The 21749-nt window shown below is 37.1% G+C and overlaps 1 protein-coding gene and 1 pseudogene across 1 annotated transcript, besides 1 other annotated feature; both read right to left on the bottom strand.

The window, feature by feature from the left end:
• Positions 1-1438: 1438 nt before the first annotated feature.
• Smp_148360 (hypothetical protein) lies at positions 1439-14314 on the bottom strand (the record flags this gene model as incomplete). The annotated part of the gene is made up of 9 exons (XM_018795764.1): positions 1439-2063; positions 2541-2710; positions 2858-2940; positions 3729-3795; positions 5174-5297; positions 5999-6073; positions 13938-14077; positions 14110-14202; positions 14233-14314. The coding sequence occupies 9 exons, from the start codon at positions 14312-14314 to the stop codon at positions 1881-1883; spliced, it is 1017 nt and encodes a 338-aa protein (XP_018650044.1). The 3' UTR covers positions 1439-1880.
• Positions 14315-20491: 6177 nt separating this feature from the next.
• On the bottom strand, positions 20492-21319 carry Smp_148350 (annotated as a pseudogene).
• Positions 20492-21319: a sequence feature.
• Positions 21320-21749: the final 430 nt, after the last annotated feature.

Here is a 21749-nt window from a genome sequence, read left to right as displayed (position 1 = left end):
TCGACTGAAGCTGCCACATTTCATAACTGTGCATAAACCGAAGAATAAAATGTACAAAGGATTAATGTTCCTGAAATAGAAAGACAAAAAGAGAAATGATAGTGGATAATTGTAACAGTCTTTGAAAATTGATTTTAACTAACTGGAGTTGGACAGTTCGGATATTTACAACACAATTTATAGACTTGTTCGGGTGGTCAGTTAGCCGTACAGCTTAGTGCATCATTATTTTTTATGTAATTCAGTCAAAGTACAAAGTTAAAGTAGGGAATTGTTCAGTGAATGTAATGCATATTTCAGCCACTAAGAGAAATGTAGGTGTAAAAAACATCATGAGTTACATTGTATTTTATATTTAATATCGATATTAATAAGGTGGTTCTGAAAAAAGTAAATAAACCCTTCCACACAATTTTCACCCAATGCAAATAAGCCAGATATTACATAGTTAAGAAGGGTAGACATTAAGTCTTGGAAATATGTTTCACGCTAGTTAGCACTTATTAACAAGACATGTTTGTTATCATGAGTGGACTGATGGGTTTTATTAGATTCCCCCCACTGTCACAGTGAGAGACGATTATTTATTTATTTGAACACATAAATATTGGTACAAGGGGGCACCAGACACATATGCACCACACAAATCTTATTTGATTTGTGTGAGGGCTGGCATACTGCCCGGGTGCCCAAACCGAAACAGGTGGTTTTGAATTACGGTGACCAACGATTGATTCATACGCCATTTGTTCCCTCAGGATACTGGAGTCCATGTGCACCATTGGTATGGAATCAGGGTTTTCCAAATCCTCTAGGTGGACGCGCCGTGTCCACCAACACGGTTAAAGCGCCGGACATTCGTTTTTCGTCCTCTCGATTTCGTAAACAACACCCCCGCCACGAGAAGGCAGTGAGTAGGACTTCCCTGGCAGAGGCTATATACGCGTGGCCATGTGAGAGCATTTCGAGAGGGAGAGCAAACTCTCCCCACTCTCGGCCGTACTGGGGCATTTGGGGGCGATAGCTCAGTTGGTAGAGCGGAGGACTGTAGATTGGTGAGAGACGATACCGCTGATTTTTTCATTCAGACTCAGTCGACTTCTTGTATTACTGATATATTTACACTAAATGATCAGTGAGTCATGTTGCGTGGTCGACTTCTACTGATTAAGTCGTAATGCGACCACCAGATTAAACGGATCAACAACTCTAGGCAGTATGTTAGGCCAACTGTTGAGACGGGACATGATTTAATTATAATTGAATACTTGGTCAAGATATAAAAATTTCTAGTTAGCTGCCTTCAATAGGTTTGAACTTACTAACTAAATGGTGTAATAAAATTCGCTGTTTAATAACGTATGAGATACAACCATTTGGCAAGTTGAAACAACAATAAAATAAACTAAAAAAACATAATTCAAAACACAACAGAAATGCAGATGTATGTATAATTTATTCTATTTTACAAAAGCTTGCACATATTTGAATGTATTTAAAGGAGGATCAGATACAGAAGACACCACGTTACAAAAACAATCTAAAAAAATTCTCGTTTTATCTACAGTGAGAGCATAAAATGGTTATAAGATCGACAGAAATAAAAGGTACATTGAAAAGTGTTCAAATGAAACGATAAAACGTCGGAGGAAAAACTGAAGCACAAGAGGATATAAAATAATAAATACTTCAAATCAGCGATAGAGGTTGTTATGACCTACTTAAGCATTGTAAAATAAATGTAAGAATAGTTTTTATTTATGATAAAAAAAAACAGAATTTGTCTACTATGAAAATGTGAAAGAAACCAAGCAAAATACATAGAATTATGGTCATGAATCGTTTTAGAAATTATAACTAACTCGAACAAAGAGGAAGAATCATACATTTCCACTATCACAGTTCATAGAAACAGCTAGCAAGTTATTATTGATGACGTCGTAACTATTATCCATGATATATTGAATATTTTCAATACTAGAACGTAAGATATTAATTTCATGATGTTTAAGCAGTTCACAATTTTGTTGAGTTGACGTTAACTGATTCCATTCAGGAGAATCCTACATAGACAAATGAGAGAAAAACTTTAAGCAAGTCAAACTAAGTCATGTATGTTTTACTTTATGATTTCTAACTATTCAAATATGATCCAAATAAAATGGTAAAAATAACATAAAAATATCTTTTGAACCCAACTGATTAACATATCTCCATAGATATCTCAAGTGAGAATTATATCAAAATAACATATCGACGAGGTGAAGAGTCAACCGAATAAGCATAACCGGTTGGTCAGTAGATTAATCTCAACGTAGAACCTGGTATATATGTATACTGATTCAAGCTGACATATACCCCATTAGTACAGCGAGATGAAATTGTCCAGTATATTCATTGCTAGATTTATGGCAAAAATCAATAACACAATAACAAGAATTTAAACGATACACATCAGAACAACTTTTTTTTTCAAATCAATATCAAAGTATCCATTTATTATGAATAATCAATCTACAGAAAACTGAGAGTAGACTAACCTCTAACAGTAAGGTTCCATATGCAGCAATTAATAATTTTAAACGATTAATCATAAAACTTAATGCTTTGCATTCAGAAGAAATTTCTTTATTAAACTCAAAACTACTCAACTGCGATTTTATTATTGTGCGATTTGATTCAGAGTTTACGAGACATTTATTAAGTTCATCTGCAATGTATAGAAGAAGAAAAAGATAAAAACGAGTGTGAATATGTAAACTGACATATAATGGAAAAAATGATTGGAATTCCTTATAAATGAAAATAATATGTTGGCAAACATTATTATGAGAAGAGAAAAGATGATAGTACTAACCTTTGTCCATAGAAAAAATACGTGAGAATATGAAGAATTCTGTCATGGATTCAATATTGCCACGTAAATCACACTTCAATGGACTAAAATGAAAGAAAGAAATGTAGTGAAATGGAACGTCAAGCAAGTTTAATACAACCATATGTAAGAATATATAGTATTACATATGTGTTGTATCATATATGACTGAGAATTAAGTATTATATCTTAAAAAAAATACTTGGCTTTACCTTAAAAAGATTTTGATCCCTGTATGGAATCACACTATAATCGGAAATGATCACGTAAATTATAAATTTACATTCAGTTATAGATTTGACTGACTTTCAAATATTAGGTTAGATGTTCTAGCCCTGGCTGTACATTAATTTGATTAGGCTGAGAGTATCACTAACTACTACACAAGTAATGTATTTTAAAGCCGAAAACATGAACCTATACTTAATAAATGATTTCTAAATGTTAATTATTTTATAGTGTTAACAATGAAACTCAACTTCATGTGTCACGACTTATAGGGTTGTACATGTTACAGTAGCCTATTATTAATAACGAGTTTGTCAGACTCTTGTTATTTGACATTCAAAAATAAACATACGCTAAGCTGGAATAGTGATAGCTGTAAAAAGAATTCCGTTAGAATCAATTTTAAAACTATCCTTTCATAGTAATAAGACAATTATCTGGACTGAAGAAAAAAAGACGAAAATATCATATAAATAGATAGTTTCCTCTTTCTTTTCAGCTAGTTCAATAAACATTTAGTTTTATTAACACGTTTTAAATCAATTATTTTAGGCATCATTGATAAATTATAAAATGAATTTATACGACTATATCGAATAAAAAATAACCTCATTTTGTGACTTACACACTTAAGCCAAAGGTTTGTAATAATTGTTTACGTGTTAATGCCAGAGAATCGGAAGAACTGATACCTTGAATAATAGAACAGAATGTTATAGCAATGAATAAAACAGAGGATAGAAGGAAAGAAAGGAGTACATTTTACCTAAACAATTATAACATCAAACAACTTTATGGTTTATGCAAATAATACGAAAAAAATATTTTCCTTACTGTGGAATAGAGGTTGTTAAACGTTTACACCTGAAATCTATTCAATGGTAAGTTTATATAGCCACTGAATATTAGAGAAAAGATCTGAAAACTACTGTGACATCTTTTGACTCGAATAACTTTTGCCTAACATAAACACTTTGTACAAAACTAAACCTTCAATACTTGATCTGTTGAACTTGAATGATGAAGCATGTTCGGCCAATTTCACGTATACAATACTAATCTAGGAAAGTTGTACACCATAATAATAATGATCAGTATCAGTCCCATAATAGAGAATTATTGTGACTTAATAGTTTATATGGTTATATTTCCAGTCACTGTGAGTAGAAAACACATTCACTTAAACTAGTTTTGTACTTTGAGTAATTTCTTATTATTATTTAAACACGCAGGCATTCATACAATAGGGCACGAAAATATATACATGTGCTACAGAAAATTCTTGTAAGGGCTAAGATACTGCCCGGATGCCCAAACTTATGATAACTAACAAACAATTTCATCCATATCCTTTAATTGTTCAGTGTAATATAATGAACAATATGAAAAGGCAAAAGAACAGATGTAAACTAGTTAACGAGAGTTTATTTATTATTTATTTATTTAATCACAAACATATTGGTACAAAGGGCACCGGATACATATGCGCCACGCAAAATAATGAGAATAGAAGGAGAAAGGGGGAGGATGAGTATATATAAAAGAAGGGGAAAAAAGAGAAGAATAATGATGGGGGGAACTGAAATGTACAACCAGAAAAACTCTCTCAGTTAAGAAAGTTATAACCACTCTTTATGAAGAAAGTAAAAGAAGGTTACAGCAGGATCGCCACTGGCTTCTATTCTGAGCCATATCTGATAACGTCTCTAGCCACTGTGTTAGTTAACGAGAGAATCCTTTAGTAATGAATAATGTAAGTCATTTGCCAAGTACAGTTTTATGCATCCGACTTTAAGCAAAACTTCAGGTGATACTATCAAACTTTCCAAATCAAAGTAAATTATGATTAAAATCTAAAGCCCATTTGGTTGAAAAGTGAATGCTTTAGCCACTAGTACATCTCATTTATTATAATTGAATATCAATGAGACATACATTTCTTGGATCAATTTTATCATAGTAACATAGGATACGATGATTTGATGCAAACAGATTTAGTACAAGGTAATATATACACGAAAAAAGGTAATTAAAACTGCTAATAAGCACGAATTTTGTTATAGATAAAACTGATGTATAAAAATGAGAACTTGCCTAGAGTTATTGTTAATTTATTGTTCAGATTGACTTGAGGTATAAAACCAGAGAACATGAAAAAATCATCATTTGAACGATTTCCGTAATCCATAAATATCTAAATAGACAAACAGGGAAGTTAGAAAAATAAAGAAATAGGAAGAATTGCCTTCATTAATATAATTAACGTAATTGCTGACACGAAATAAACATATCATTTTTAGTACGGAATTATCTCAGTAAGGTAATAATTTCATGGCACGACACAGACCTACTAATTTAGAATATGGGAAAAATTTTTTATTCAGTGAATCATCCTGTTTTGAAAGAAAAGTCCTGAGGTGGTTTGGTCTCATGTTTTTTGTATTAAGCTATAACAAAGATTGAAGAACATAGTATTCAGTTGAGTGGTTTCAATATGTGTTGCACTGTAAGTTGATTTATTTACCATAATAAGTTGGGAACTGATTAGTGAGTTAATGTTAAATAATAAGTTAATGGTTTGTGCACTCTAATTTGATTTGCGAGAATAGATATAGTATCAATAGTCCTCACATGAAAAACATAACTCAAAGTCAGGTATACGTCCTTATATTTAGCTGTTGAGTTATATTAAAAATTTGCATTGATGTTACAAGACCACAAATTATATTTCCAAGATAGTAAACTTATAATGAGTTTTGATCTGGACAATAAAATAAACACAAAGATGCTTGTTTAATGTCTATCATCGTAAAGTTTAGTGAGCTTATGATTAGACAGAAAACGTTCCAGTCTTATTAACTTATAAAAAAAACAGCTCAGCAATAAAAAAGGTACCTGATCACCAGGTTTGTATGCCTCCATTGTACAGAATATTAATTCATCTACTTCAGGATAATAGTGTGTTGTAACCTAAATAAAAAATAAAGACAACAAAATTTATACACAAAACGTATGTGAATACACCGGTAAGTATCATTAATCATAAGCGAAATTCACTTTAAAGCAAAAAGTTTAATCAAAACATAAGGTTATTGCTAAATGTCATTAGACCTCTTCTCATAAAAGGTCATAAAACGACAACTATTATGGAAAGGAAGAATACTGATGGTTCGTAAAAATGGGGTGAAAAGTGGCTTACTTCATACTACATAAAAATCTGTTGATTATTCCTTGGACTGGAAATGGGTGTCAGGTTGGAAAGATAACTGATAAGCTTTAGTAAACTCATACAGTAAAACCATCACAAGGGCTGAGGTAACATAAACTAGACTTTCGGATATGTGGTATGAAATGATTATAAAAGTTTCACTGAGTTAATGCCAGGGGGAGATAGAATGTGACAGTAAATTCTTACAAGCAACAGCACAATATCTTCCTATGCATTTCAAGATACATGTTCTGTTGATTAAATCTGTGGGCAGTTAGTCATTCGTTTAAAGAGACTACAATGACATCCAATACTGTAATACAATGTAACCAGACAGAGATGCATAAACATTGTAATACAGACTGATTATCATGATGAATGTAAAAGTAAAAAACATGAACACGTAGAGAAGGTTTAAAAAAATGCCTTTTGATATTACATTGTGAAATCAGTGATGAGTTTGAAAATAGGTATTTTAACAAAAACGCAATGTACCAAAGCAAACTTCACGAGTACTTAAGGAATATATCAACATACAGAGGACAAAGCAATGGAACCCCTTCAATAAAGTGTTGGAACAAAAGTGGATGAATGCATCAGTACCGAGTCTAAATTTATTCAATATTTAAGCTCTCATCAACATATAGGTTAACTGTAACATTTGTATGTAATGCTGGCTACTTTGCACACTATTACACGCCTAATTCGAACTGCATAATGGAATATTTTCGAATGTGTTCACTGTTTTATCTGAGACTTGAGTGCTTGCCCATTCGTAACTACCAGTCATTCAGCTACAACGTAGGACCTGGAAAGTTTTGTATGCGTCGGTTCAAGTTCCCACACCTCATTAGTACAAAAAGATGAACACCGAATTCATAGAATTAGTTACTTCAATGGTAGTATTATATAAAAGAAAGATTGAATATAAGAATATAGTACAGGAAAAAAGAATTAGTTCGTAGAAAGAAAAGATACAAAGCAATTTTAACCTAACAGTTTAGGAGAAGACAAGAAGTGTATACACGTACGACATTGTGATCGATTCTGAGCCATGTCGCCCAGTGTCTCCAACCATTAGTTACGAAAGTTGCGCGGACCCCGAACAAGTAGTCTGAATCTACCAACATGGCTGAGATCAGAAGTTAAAGACTTTATGGACTGATGCCACGTTTCGGTTTCGCCACCCCTAACATTCTTCCAATTATCCCCAACACTAGTCAGCACTGCGCGTCGTGGTAATAGGTGTTCAGGCATACGTAACACGTGGCTCAACCATCTCAGTTGGTGAAGATTCACAATCTCATCAACTGACTTACCAACACTCCCTAATACCCTGTTTCTAACCTCACTATTACTTACCCGGTGATCCTAGAAGATAAGAGCAATATTTCTAAGGCATCTATGATTAAATACTAATAACTTACGAGTATCCTCTAATCACAACGGCCATGTTTCGCAGCCGTAAAGTAGAACCGGACAAACTACCAAGCATTATACTCGTCCTTTTAATTGATGGATTGATGTCTCGCCTTCACCATAGGTCAGATAAGGTGGCGAAAGCCGAACGAGTTTTTTGAATCCGTGCAGAGATTTCGTCAGACACTAACCCATTAGAACTGATCAGACTTCTAAGGTAAGTGAAGCTGTCAACGCGTTCGACTACTTCACTGCCGATCCTTAGATCAGGTATTGACCTAGGTCAGTCCTGAAACAAAAATTTACATATGGACAGAGGGGAAAACATCCCAAACATTTTGGGATTGTCGCTCAATCCTACTAAAAGACTCCACACTTTATCAGCGTCTTCGCCAAACAGAACTATGTCATTTGCGTATTCTACGTCAATATATATGTACATATTATGAAGGTCAGTTAGTGAGATCAGTCACATAGGATTACACCTCATTCCCAGACTTTAACTGAAATATCAATCAACCTAATCGCAAAAACTGGACCACTATCCTTAAAGATCCTTAACAGATACGGACCGACTGCTCTTCCTCGTTTCAAATTAGCTATTGATTTTTAAACTTCAATTGGAGTTGAAAGGCCTATTCCAATTGTCAATTCAGGCTGTTTGAAAATAGTGGGATAGTTGTAGAGTAACTGAAGGCCAACTGAATCGCTCGGTAAAATGTTCCGCTCATCGTTATAAATGTCGTCTTCTTTGGTGACTGTCTCAATCACATTTGACTTCTTGATTCCGGCTTCTTTTATTAGTCTGAAAAGCTGTCTTTTGTTGCCTACAGACACTGCCTTTCCATCTCTTTTTTTCAGCCGTTCGTAGAAATCATCTTCGGCCTTGTCGCCCCTGAGTCCAACTCTAATGGGTCTTCTTAATGTGGCTTTTCTGAGTCACGTGAGGCGCAAGCAAATGCATGCTCGTATTAGAGCATGATCAGAGTCTAAACATGTATTCCAGAACGGGCGACAGTTTTCTACCGAGCCTCGCCAATGATGAATGATGGCAATATGGTCTATTTCAGTCCATCGTTAGTTTGGTGCAAATGGTCGCCATGTTATGCAATGTCTCTCCTTATGCTTAAAATTAGTGCTTGCTAAAAATAAACGATTGTCTGAGCATAGTTGCAAAAGACGATCACCATTATCTGTTCGTTGAGCCGGAATACTAAAATACCCACCTAAATGTCTTTCTGTTTGATCTAAGCTGCCTAATTGGGCATTAAAGTCACCCGCTACGAGCACTATGTCTGAGAGCTTCGCTTTTTGAAGAAGTTCACAGAGCTTTCTGTAAAAGTCATCTTTCCCTTCATCATGGCTGCAGTCAGTGGGAGCGTAGGCAGAAACGACGAAAAGGCAACGACGTGTGTCCCTATCCTTCCGAGTTCTTGCGGAGCCATTTAGCCGGACAGAACACAGGCGACTGTTAGCCGCATATCCATTCTAGTAGTGCTTGTTCTGCCCTTGTACTAAATGCTATGCCTACACCTTCAAGTCCACCAGAACTTGCGGTCGGGTCGCCAGACAAATGAAGGGTGTATCTCGTCGGCTCCCTGTTTTGGCGAAGTGAGGTCAAGTGAATGACCACATTAGGATCTTGTATGCGTGTTTTTGAGACACAGTATACATCAATCGTACGAAATTCTAGAGTTTTATTCAAGGGGGCCTGATGGCAGATTTGACATAGGGTGTGTACATTGAAGGCTCCAATGTGTAGTTTGGAGAGAGGTTTCAGTAGGACTGGGGACAGCGTTTCGCGCACTAGAATCGTTGGCCATGGCCATAGTGATACTTTAGGGGGAAGTTTAGAGTTGATAGTCGAGGTAGGAGGAATAATAGAAATTTAAGATGGAAGTTGATTATGGATACAGTGGTCTTGAGTGTTACTAGAGGTCTGAGGGTGATTATCACTTCCTGCTTGTCCACAGCGTGGAAGGGTTCTTCTAGGGGTACCTGAAAAAGAAAATTAGGTTAGAGTTGGTCACAGTGACCTGAGAGCGTGACCACAGTACCCAAGGGACAACTGTTTGAGGTCAGTCACACACGACCTTTTCGTGAGCGGTTTTCGTGTTAGCTCTGTACTTGTTGAGCTTACCGACGGAGACGCATATCAATGGAATAAGGAGGTATGTGCATGATGAGGGTCGACCTTTCCTAACCCCACCCTTCCTCTGTGGGAGTGCAGCATTGCTGTTATGCTGGTTGTCTGAGGGAAACACCTTATTGCTGTCACACCTCTGCGCAGTCATCAGTACAACTTCGCCCTCGGGCCTTGGGTTTGTTGATTTTGGTCTTACCGCTCTTCGACAGACCTGCCTGGCATGGTAGGACCTCGAGGAACGATTGTTCCAGCCATTATAGCCCGGTTGGCTTATCACGATAAGTAAGCTCGACCACCACGTCAAGGTAACAGCAACGGTTGGGACTATTAGAGTATGCATTGGATAGTCCTGGGATTCATTAAACCATATTAAATTCTAATACTTCTACTGTTTAAATCAATATTGAACGAGATTTTTTAAGTACAGTTTACTGACTTACATGACCGGATTTATGATTCATCATGTCCCAAACCGGGATGAGACACATAATTTTATCTCTTCCATTAAGATGTGGTATGTAATTGCTTCTACTCATCACTGTCGAAACAGCCCATCTAGGTTCAAATTATGAAAAGCATCAAATAATTGGGATAACATTGAAATAATAAAACACCGGAAAACAGTATCGTACCGAAGTCACAAGTGTACAGTTTGACAAGACATGCATTAAAAGCTGCAGGTTACACCGTTGATAACTAAAAAATTAGAAGCTCGTAATGATTCCAATATGTACCTATCAAACGAATTTCATCAATAATACAGACGCATGGAAGGATTAACATTTTTGGTACTTAAATGTTCAAATGAGTAACATTCAGTTCTAATTGAAGACATGGGATGGAGAGAAAAAACTATTGTATTATTCGCAGTGTACAAGAAAATAATTACAGTGTAGTCAAACATACTAAGTTTTCCTCAGACAAATTCAGTAGGTGTGGATACACTGGCTACATAGATATTAGTAGTTCTTATAACTATTAAGTTATTCAACGTTAGTTGCAACTCACTGTTCAAATTACAACGTAAAGAATCAATAAACAAGATGAGCATGAACATAGCACATGTCTTAACCATTCTAGTCGATACAGATTCACTACCAAGTCCATCCACTCGCAATCTTTAGCTAGTAATGTGTCTAATCTCAGAATTACTAACTCGATTGTCCAAAAATATGTGACCTATGGTTTGGAGATACGTATAATTGAATAATAGTGTAACGTACGAATATTATTTATTTTCCAAGGCCACGTTTCATAACCACAAAGTAGAACAGAGCGAACTGTTGCTTAGCAAACTCCTCCTCTAGTTGACTAATGGATATCTCGCCTACGCAACAAGTGGTGAAAATTAGCAAAATCTAACCAGGCTTTCTGAATTCGTAAGATTTCGTCAAACACCAACCCACCAAGACTGATGATACCACTAAAATAAGTGAAATTATGGACAACCAACTACTTAGATTTCTCTATCATTATTTCAGGGTTTGGAATAGACCGATTTTGAACAATATTTTACGTATGAAAGTACAGAAACGCAACTCAAACATCCTCGCATTGTCGTTTAAGGTGATCAGAAGACCGCATTTTGTCAGCGTTTTCCTCAAACAGAGCTATATTATCTGCATATTCTAAATCAAAAAAAGTTTTGCTTAGAAGGTCAATTCTTGGAAAGTCAGACGATGAGTGTTATTTTTGTGATGAAGTAAGATAAAAATAGAGAAAGCAGAAAACCGTGACAAACACCCCTTGCAGTAATCGATTCCGATGACAGTTCGCTATAAGCTCGAAATCAACCAGTATTCACGTAGAGAGCCTGTACAAGGTTTACATACTTCTTTGATACGCTTTTAGATGGCAAACACTGCCATAAAACTTGCTGATTAACAGAGTTGAATGGTACCTTGATGGTGTCAAGTTTCCCTTAACTACATTAACAAACACTCTTACAATTTTCATCTACATTCAAAATGGAAAAGTAAATTACTCCGGTAAATTGAACTGATTTAATGCAACTGACAAGGAGAGCAATTTGTGAGTATGAATGCCTTACATAAGAAATACTAATTGTTCGGTTAAATGAGAACAAGAAGTCGATTGCGACCGATATCAAACAACAAATCCTAAGGTGAAATTTTGATTAGTAAAATATGAGGAACAAAATAAAAAAATGGAGGTAATTTACGAAGTGAAAAGTCGTTGGTCTAGTCTATGCATTCTAGTGTATGCTCCTTGTTTAGACTGAGTTAGGATCCCATGACTTCAGACAGATACTAGATGGTATCACTACTAATTAGACACATAAACATTGGTACAAGGAGACACCAAATAGATAGGCGCCACATAAATCATTTGATTTGTGTGAGGGCTGGGATACTGTCTAGGTGCCCGGAACGAAACAGGTGGTTTTCTGATGGAGTCACACCCCGAGCCTTTGACATAAAGGTCTGATCCACAAGGCAGTGGAGCATCGTAAGGAGATGCAATCTCATGGTAACCGGCGACCAACAATAGGTTCATACGCATTTTGTTTCCTTAAGATCCTGGAGCCCATGTACACCATTGGTATGGAATCAGGGTTTGCCAACTACTCTAGGTGGATATTCCATATCCACCAACACGGTTAAAGAGCCATACAATCGCTTTTCGTTCTCTCAATTTCGTAGACAATACCCTCGCCGTGATAAGGTAGTGAGTAGGAATTCCATAGCAGTGGTGGTATGCACGTGTCCCTGTGAGAGCGTTTCGAGAGGGACAGCTGACTCTTCCCACTCTCGGCCGTACCAGGGCATTTGGAGGCTGAACAATTCACTGATTTATTTTCTGCTAGTTTACGAACATTGAATTGTAATACTCACAATGGTCTTATGTTAACTGCTCTCATATACGTTCATCTCAATATCGATATTCGTGCTTTTTACTCTGCAAATAACATAAGTAAAAACTTTAATGAACGTTTTTGTGCAGCATTATGTATTATCTATCCACAATCTTATCATATTACTAAAACATTTGCTAAGACAAGATATACTTCGAATGCCAAAAAGTTGATGGCCATAGATAACTCTGACAAGTGAATGGTCGATAACACATGAAGTGTTTGTAATTACCATAGAAACTACAATCTGCCCCATAACTTATTCGGGTTTATTTCTTTAATGACTGGGTCCTATAGAAACACTTCGCTCGTCAAGTTAGGAGAACGTTTAAGGTTTTGAAAGTAGTTTATGAACAAATTATCTCTTTTCCGCTAATCGGTGTTATTTTTCAACAAACAAGAAGAACACTCTTGGCATACGAAGACCGTACTTTTTAAATGATGATCACATATACAAGAAACACCATCATAACTACATATACTTAAATCACAGTGTCTGATAAACATTCACAACTACAAGCAGAAATGAGAAACAATTGGGACAGCAAAATGCCTATTCCGGGGGGCACAACATTCTAACTTTAATAGGAGCTTAGAGTATATCCCACTTAAATATCAAAATGTGTGTGGTAAGTACACAAACTAACTAATTAAACGTTGTGATCACTAACCTATAATCATCAAAACAAAATACGAAATTCGGGATATCAATGATTGTTTGGTTTTTAATGAAGTGACGGCAGAAGTAAGAGTACTGCCGACAAATAAACAAGTAGTTGGAAACAATCTTTTCTGAAAGGTGAGGTCAAAGGTCAAACGTTCGTATTACCTATAATTGGTGATCCTTTTAAGAAGCAAACATCCGCCACGTCCATATACAGAAATGTAGAGTACTCAGAAGGCAATGTTCCTGTACATTACTTTATAGTGAAACATTTTACTTATATAGTCTCTCCATGTTGATCTGTCTCCTTGGTACAGTTCACCTAATAAGCACAAGCAAAGTGCAACATTCTCCATACTTGATGCCAAGTTATCTTGTGCTATAAACTCTCCTAACAGATTAAATACTGAAAGATAAAACATACTCAGAAATGTTGATGAATTTTCTACACAGAACACGGCCCGCCTAGGCAACCTAATTATTTGTTGACCCTCCTGAAGATATGAAAGCTTCAAGAGTTACCTTTATAGGAACGCAGGCAGTGAGTCCAAACCCATACTTTTCAAACCAATGAACCGTATAATTATCAGATGAAAGAAAATTCTCCAAGTCTTTCTTTCTGCTCTCAAGAGACTTCATTAACTTAGACACATAGCTATGTTCTGAACATGCATCATTCACTGGAATCAATTACCCTTCTGTACAAAAATAATTTCAGAAGTTAGAGACTGCAACCCTCTCAGAATCTCTATTGCATTGACGGAGGTGATTGTCGAGTTCAAGCATTCTTGGAAATAGAAGAAAAGACATTTCCTACTTTCCATAAGTTTTTCAGAAAGTGATGATGTTTTCTCACACACTTGACGTACGCTCTTATCGGGTTTATTTGCTTTACACATTTCACTTAGTCCGACGGTAACGCATAATTCTTAATTGGGTATGTTGTCCAATATTTGGTGTCCTTGAACAGCCTAATAAACGTAGTTGACATTTTTACTCTAGGTTTCTGATGTTAGGTAGCAGATCCCGATTTCAGGTATCTCTGGTGATATTCAACTGCTTTTACGACTGCAGTAGTCCTGGTGATTGTCGGTTTGCTATTTTATTTGTTAACATTCTCTTGTTATCCTGCTCACCTCTATATATTCTTGCTTTCTTATTTTTGCTACCTTGCTTCCTACGAGGAAAATAGGGGTTCCGAGTCCTCCAGTGTCCAGATTTTTACTGTGGATAAGTTTAAATGTATTTTTGTATATGGTTTTTGTAGCTCAACCCTAAGGGTACTGGTGATCTTGATGGACAAGCGATTTTCAATAAGCCCTTCTCAGTCTAAACCTTGACATTCATATATATCAGATGACATTTAGTTTGCAAACATCGAATGGAATTTGTTTTCAGGTATGAGTAATTTGTTGGAAATGTGGGGTTTCGTGGATAAATTCGACACGTTCCAAAGCGAACCGAGAAATATGGTTTACTACACTTGGTGTTTACAATCATTTTCAATCCCCTCTTCATTCATATCATTTAAAGGTTTTATATAAGTGATCAAGTTGTTACAATGAGTATATTCAATTCACTTGAAATTACAACGAATAGTTCAAGTGAAACCGTAATGCCCAATGTCTTCGGCAAAACATTTTCCAGGACCCTGAAATTTCATTTATTGATGCCTACCCCTAATTGCAGTAACAGCCATGAAAACTTTATTAGCATCTATCCGCTGTAAAATTAGAAATGATAGAAAGAATTACGTATCGTCCAGAATTTAATAGGATGCAGCATCTGAAGTCACATTGCACTGGAAAAATTTGGAAAGAAAAGGAAAAGATGTGTCAACAACCGAGCATGTAAATAAAATTAACTCGCATTCATTAACTAACGAAATGGATGACGTTTAGCAATAACACAGGTGCAGAATTAAGACTGCCTGGTAATTGACCAAAGGAGCCGATAGAGGAAGGTTCACAAAAGTTACATTTGTGAAACAGTTTAAGAACGAGAAATGTTATTTTAACGCAAAATGAGAATTCGAATATCTGGAAACATAGCATTTCATATGCTAAATGGTCAATTTTAAAACATAAAAGAACTACGAAATCCGCACAATGAACAATTTTGTCGAAGCTAGTTGGTAAGAGTCTCCAGATCCACTTCAGTCTTCATGCTCTTGCAATCTTTTTGATAATGATTATGTTCAAAACATTGGCTGTGATTGGTTTAGATCTTATTCTCTCTCTTTTCAGACTAGTTTAATGATTTGATTAATACAGGCATCATGTATGTGATGTACTCTGGCTCAGTTGCATATGAGTAAGCTTAATTTTCTGGTTCCGTCACAAATAAGTTAACGTTTGACGTTTAAATATTTCAAAAGTCTTTCCTAGCAATGTTGTAGATCACTACCGTAGGTGATCAGTATCGAATGATTTGGGGCCTACATGAGTTGAACGAGGATGTTGTGGCGGAAAAGTAACTTCAAAGTCACACCTTGTGGTCAGCACCTGACGTGGATTACCCTTTCGTCGTGTCAAGGTACTATGGCTATTTTGATGACCGTATAACAAAAAGAACTCTATTACAGAAACATAATGGTAAGATCCCGTACAAGGAAAAGAGTGCGACCACCACCGCATAGGCCAGTCCACGACGTGCAATTAATTGATGCGCGTTGGTTGTCCTTGAACTTGAAGAGGATCGATGAACTGTTGGACATTTAGTGATCCAACTTACAGATGACGTAGCTGGGGCCCAGTGACATTTCACTGGCCCTATAATGTCAACTGGATTTTATTTCCAATCTGATGAAAACACAGAATTACGTGTTGCATTCACAGATGTACTAATAATGGAATTAAGCCTGAATTCGGGGAATCTTTGAGGAATAGGTTTGAGCTGACAGTGAGATCGATATATTCAATAACATGTTGAAAAAGTCATAGTTACCACACGTAATTGGCAAGGTCATAAAACCCCATTCATTTTCTTGCTTGGAAACTTAGCTTTAACAATCGCATTAAGGGAGTTTAGCCTCAAGAAAGAAAGGAAAGTGAGATGACTGGCTGATGGCTTCAATATACTCGTTATGGTAAATCAAATCATATTGTCTTTAATAAAACCACTATGATTGCTGAAAATTCAGTGATATATAGGTTGCTCTCCTATGCTTGTTACCCTTAAGACTGATAGTGCCACTTGCATGCTGGCTTCACTGTTCCATTAAGATGATTTACTACATCCTATTTCAGGCTTGTACGTCATGATAAAAGGGCTGGGATTCGATAAAAGGAGGATTAGAGACAAAATATAGTAAGAATTAGGAACGATAAAGTTAGTAACGTTTCTAAATATATCTCGGTCCACCATAAACATCACTAGGATAGCACTCTACCTATAAACACGTTATTCCTTGCGCTTTCAGCAAATAGCAAATTTGTTTTAACAATTTGGGAGAAAAGGGGGAACTATGAGATACGTTGTAACAGCTCAGGTTGGTTGGTTAAGAGCTGACCCCAAACAACCAAGTATATGCTAAAACAGTATTGTTCAAGTATTCATTCACTTCCTTACTTTTTGTAAGCATTATATTCCCTATTATCTTATATTGAATGTTGAGAGCCTTTGTTTGTCTGACAGATAATCCCACGCTCCACTGTGACTGCGCGAAGATCGAAATAAAGACCTATTCACTACTTCTCTGGTTTCTTCTATCAATAGCACGAGGGTTACCTTAAGGCACGAAAACGTCACTAAAGATGGGTGTCTGATGAGACGACATTTTGAGGGTATTCTACTGAGTTCATTGTAATAAAATTCTCGCGAAGTCGTATGTTTAAGTTCAACTTACACCAAGAAAACATGTGTATATATTATGTAATAAATGGTACAGCGTCGTTTCTCTCAGTTCCACGCATTACTTTATTTGGTCAAACTCTATGATGTTTTCGCGATTGTAAAAATGATTCAGCCATCAACGTAATATGGATATCAAAGAGATTAACTGGACTAATAAGCTACACATTCGTTCACCCTACCAAAGCTTTTTATGGAGAACTCACGTGCTTCCCCAGGAGATACTGAACAATATCTCATTATTTACGGTATGAAAAAGTAAAAAAGGAAGACTGTAAAAATATTGTTTTGAATGCCCCCTGAAATCAACTATTACATAGTAACTTACGCTCGTTACTCCCACAGTAGCTTAGGCCGCCGACCAGCATTATCGTATCCAATCTTTTTTCGGTCCTCCTTCCTAGTTCTATACAACTTTTGTTCACTCTTCTTATTTCTGTCTCCATTCCTTGGTGTAATGCGCTCTTTGGTCTTCCTCTTCTCCTTTGGCCTTCAGGACTCGAAGTGAAGGCTTGCTTTGTGACGCAGTCGGGTGCTTTCCTCGATGTCTGTCCTATCCGCTTCCAGCGCTTCTTCCTGATTTCTTCCTCCACTGGAATCTGGTTTGTTCTCTCCCACAGCAGAATGTTGCTTATATTGTGTGGCCAACGAATCCAAAGTAGTTTGCGTAGACAACTGTTAATAAACACTTGTATCTTCTGGATGATGGCTTTCGTAGTTATCCAGGTTGCCGCCCCGTACAGTAGAACTGTCTTGACATTTGTATTGAAAATTCTGATGTTGGTGTTGGTTGACAATTGTTTGAGCTCCGGATGTTCTTCAGTTGTAAATATGCTGCTTTTGCCTTACAGATTCGCGCCTTCACATCTGCATCTGATCCACCGTGTTCATCAATGATGCTCCCTATATATGTAAAAGTTTTTACCTTCTCCAAAGCTTCTCCGTCAAATGTAATTCGATTGATCCATGTTGTGCTTTATCGGAGAATCTTGCTTTTCCCTATGCGTATATTGAGACCTACTGCTGTTGAGGCTGCTGCTACACTGGTCGTTTTCTCCTTCATTTGTTGTTGCGTGTGTGATAGAAGAGCCAGATCATCTGCGAAGTTTAAATCGTCCAGCTGCATCCTACCTGTCCACTGTATCCCGTGCTTCCCTCCAGATGTTGACGTCTTCATGATCCAGTCGATCACCGGGAGAAAGAGAAAGGGTGAGAGTAAGCAACCTTGCCTGACACCGGTCTTTACCTCGAGTGAGTCGGTGAGTTGTCCCCCATGAACGATTTGGCAGTCTAATTCATCATAGGAATTCCGTATGATATTGACTATTTTCTCAGGTACGCGTAGTGTCAAGGAAGCCTCCATAGTGTTGTCCTGTCCACACTATCGAATGCTTTCTTGTTGTCAATGAAGTTGATGTGGAGTGATGAATTCCTTTCAATTGATTTTTCCACAATGATCCGTGGAGTAGCGATTTTGTCTGTGCACGATCGATCCTCACAGAATCCAACCTGTTGGTGTTGGAGTTGGGCATCAACAGAGTCTCATTCTGTTTAAAAATACCCTGTTGAAGACTTTTCCTGGTGTTGAGAGAAGAGTGATGCCCCTGTAGTTATCACGCTTGCTCGCTTTTCTTTGGTATCTTGACCAGAAGTCCTTCTTTCCTGTCTATTGGTACTTGTCCTTCATCATAAATCTTACTGAAGAGAATGTGGAGTATCTTTGCAGTTGCTGCTACATTTGCTTTCAGTGCCTCTGCCGAGATAATGTCTGGTCCCACTGCTTTGCCGCTCTTGATTTGTCTAATGGCCATGCTGATCTCTTCAATTGTTGGTGGGCCAACATCGATTGGGATGTCCGTGGGTGCTGCTTCAATGTTGGATGGGTTCAGTGGAGCTGGTCGATTCAAGAGTTCTTTGAAGTGTTCTACTCACCTGTTTCGTTGTTTTTCAATGTTAGTGATTACACACACAAATGTCTCATGTTTCCTTCTCTTACAGCCTTTTCCGCCGTCATTGCTAAACCTTCCACATATTTACTTTTGTCGGTTCTGATGCTCATCTTCACTTGCTTGTTAACTTCTGTGTATTCTGCTTGTGCCTTAACGTTCTCTGCTTTTGTTCGGCTGTTGCTGCCTTTTCGCTCCTCCTTTCTTCAATCTTATCCAATGTACAACATTGATCCAATCCTTGTACTGGTGCTTCTTGTAGCCCAGAACCTCATGACATGTTGAAGTGATTGCTTATTTTATCCTTTTCCGGTTGCTCTCAATAGTAGTGCTTTCTCCATTGACTAGACCATGAAAGGCCTGGAACCTGTTGCTGAGGGGTATCTTGAATTTGTTGAGTTTGTCAGCATCTCGAAGAAAGGCTGTATTAAAATTTTGTGATGCTGTCCGACCCGTTGTCCAGTGCTCCTGGGTTTCAATTTCATCTTGATGACCAGCAGTTGATGATTTAATGCTGTATCATTTCCACTCTTGGTTCTCACGTCCTCCATCGTCCATCTGAACTTTGTATTGATGCAGATATGGTCCATTTGGTTCTGTGTAGTGTGATTCGGTGAAGTCCATGTGGCTTTATGTATGTGTTTGTGTGGGAATATAGTGCCACCTACGACCAGTTTATCGAAGGCACATAGGTTTGCAAATCTCCGACCATTTTCGTTCCTTTCTCCCAGTCCATATTGTCCCATGACGTCTTCGTATCCGATGTTGTCCATTCCATCTTTGGAGTTAACGTCTCTCAGCAGAATGGTGAATTCCTTTATTGGGAACTCCTCGTTTATTGACTGCAGCCTATCATAGAACTGATCTTTAACGTCTTCATTGTAATCGTTGGTAGGCGCATAGCATTGGATGACGTTCGTTGTAATGCCCTCTTTCTTTTTTGTTGAGGAGGTTTTGATGATCCTATGTTCATGAGATTCCCATCCTATTAGTGCATTTTGTGCTTGTTTGGATAGCATTAAGGTAACTTCACGTGTAAGTGTGTCATTTTTGTCTTTATGGCTTAGTAAATGCCTCTGGTAACAACGGGCCCACATTGATTTTCGAGCTATTGAGGTTTGTCTTATATAAATATATACCCGTGGAAAATGGGTTCTTTGGTGTTCGTACTTCTGAGTGAATCTGAGTACAATGAGTTATGAAGAGCGAAGGTCATATATCAGATCTCCTGGTTTTTACGAGATGTTCTAGACATTTGCCAACATCGGGATTTCTGAACTACAGCAAATAATTTGCACAGTTAACACTTATCTTCCTGAAACATGTTCTTAAGACATGGAACGAACACAGTATTGTGTTGGCGTGACCGTGCGTAGACTGTACCGCAGAAATTTCAGTCGCTGCCGAATCCATAACGAAAGTGTATGTATCTTAAGTATAACACATTATGTTTTTGAAGTATTCCAGCAGTCTTACGACATCTTTGCGTCGCTCCTGCCTGGAAGGAGTATACGTAACAGTGTGCCATTGCCTAAGACTATCAGCAGCCACTAGCTGGCACAGCGGTAAACCATAAGATAAATTTCTTGCTATTCGTTACTTACCCAGCTTTGTTGATCTGATAAGTCAAGTCAATACCTACTATCTCTGGAAACACATAATAATTAACTTTTTGCTCCCCGCTACTGAAGTAAATCGTAGGTATGTTCCCATTTTTATTGGATACTTTTAATTCAGTGTTTGCTTGAACGCGCTGTTAAATGTCGTTCATATTTTTAGTGTCTAAACTCAATTAATTTGAATGTGAGTTTGATACAACTGTAATCGCATATTAATGATATCGTCCTTGGTAAGCTGTTTATAGATCTTCCGAGAAACCAGATGTAGTAAGCTATGAGTTGGCATATTGCTCACTAGAAACGGTCCTAAATATAATCGTCCACTTGACGTTAACTCTCGTCTTGAAGGTTATACAGAAATATATCCTTCTGTACAAGGAAGGTTGGGCATGGTTTTTATAGAGGTAACCTTTAGCTCATCGTTAACTGCACGGATCCGAAATCCAGATTGAATATGGCAATATTTCGACTTGAAGGATAAATTCATTCGAAATAAGGTATACGTAGATAACCGATGTCATCTTCTTTGTCTAGGCTGTGGTGATGAGTTAGGATTTGTATGCTCTTCGGATGAATGCTAACCACTACCATCATCTACATCTTGAAGACAAGCATCTGATCCTGAAGAACTGCATTTATGCCCACATGTACAGACATATCAGACAAAAAATACTTTAGAGTTAAATCATCATTGTTCTTTTTACACATTGACATAACATACTTAATGTGTGTATACTGCAAAAATAATTATCAACCACAGAGATCATATTACGTTACGTACTGCTTTCAAACTTAATTCAAATCTAAAATTATGTTGCTTTGACCGCTTCCGAAAAACTATACGAATTTTCGGGTTGACGCACCAATCCTTTTACGACAGTTCGACCTTCCGGTACTCAGCAAACTTTATTTGTGGA

This window comes from Schistosoma mansoni, chromosome 2, assembly GCF_000237925.1.
Source record: "Schistosoma mansoni strain Puerto Rico chromosome 2, complete genome".
NCBI classification, from domain to species: Eukaryota; Metazoa; Platyhelminthes; class Trematoda; order Strigeidida; family Schistosomatidae; genus Schistosoma; species Schistosoma mansoni.
This window is presented reverse-complemented; position numbering and strand designations above follow the sequence as displayed.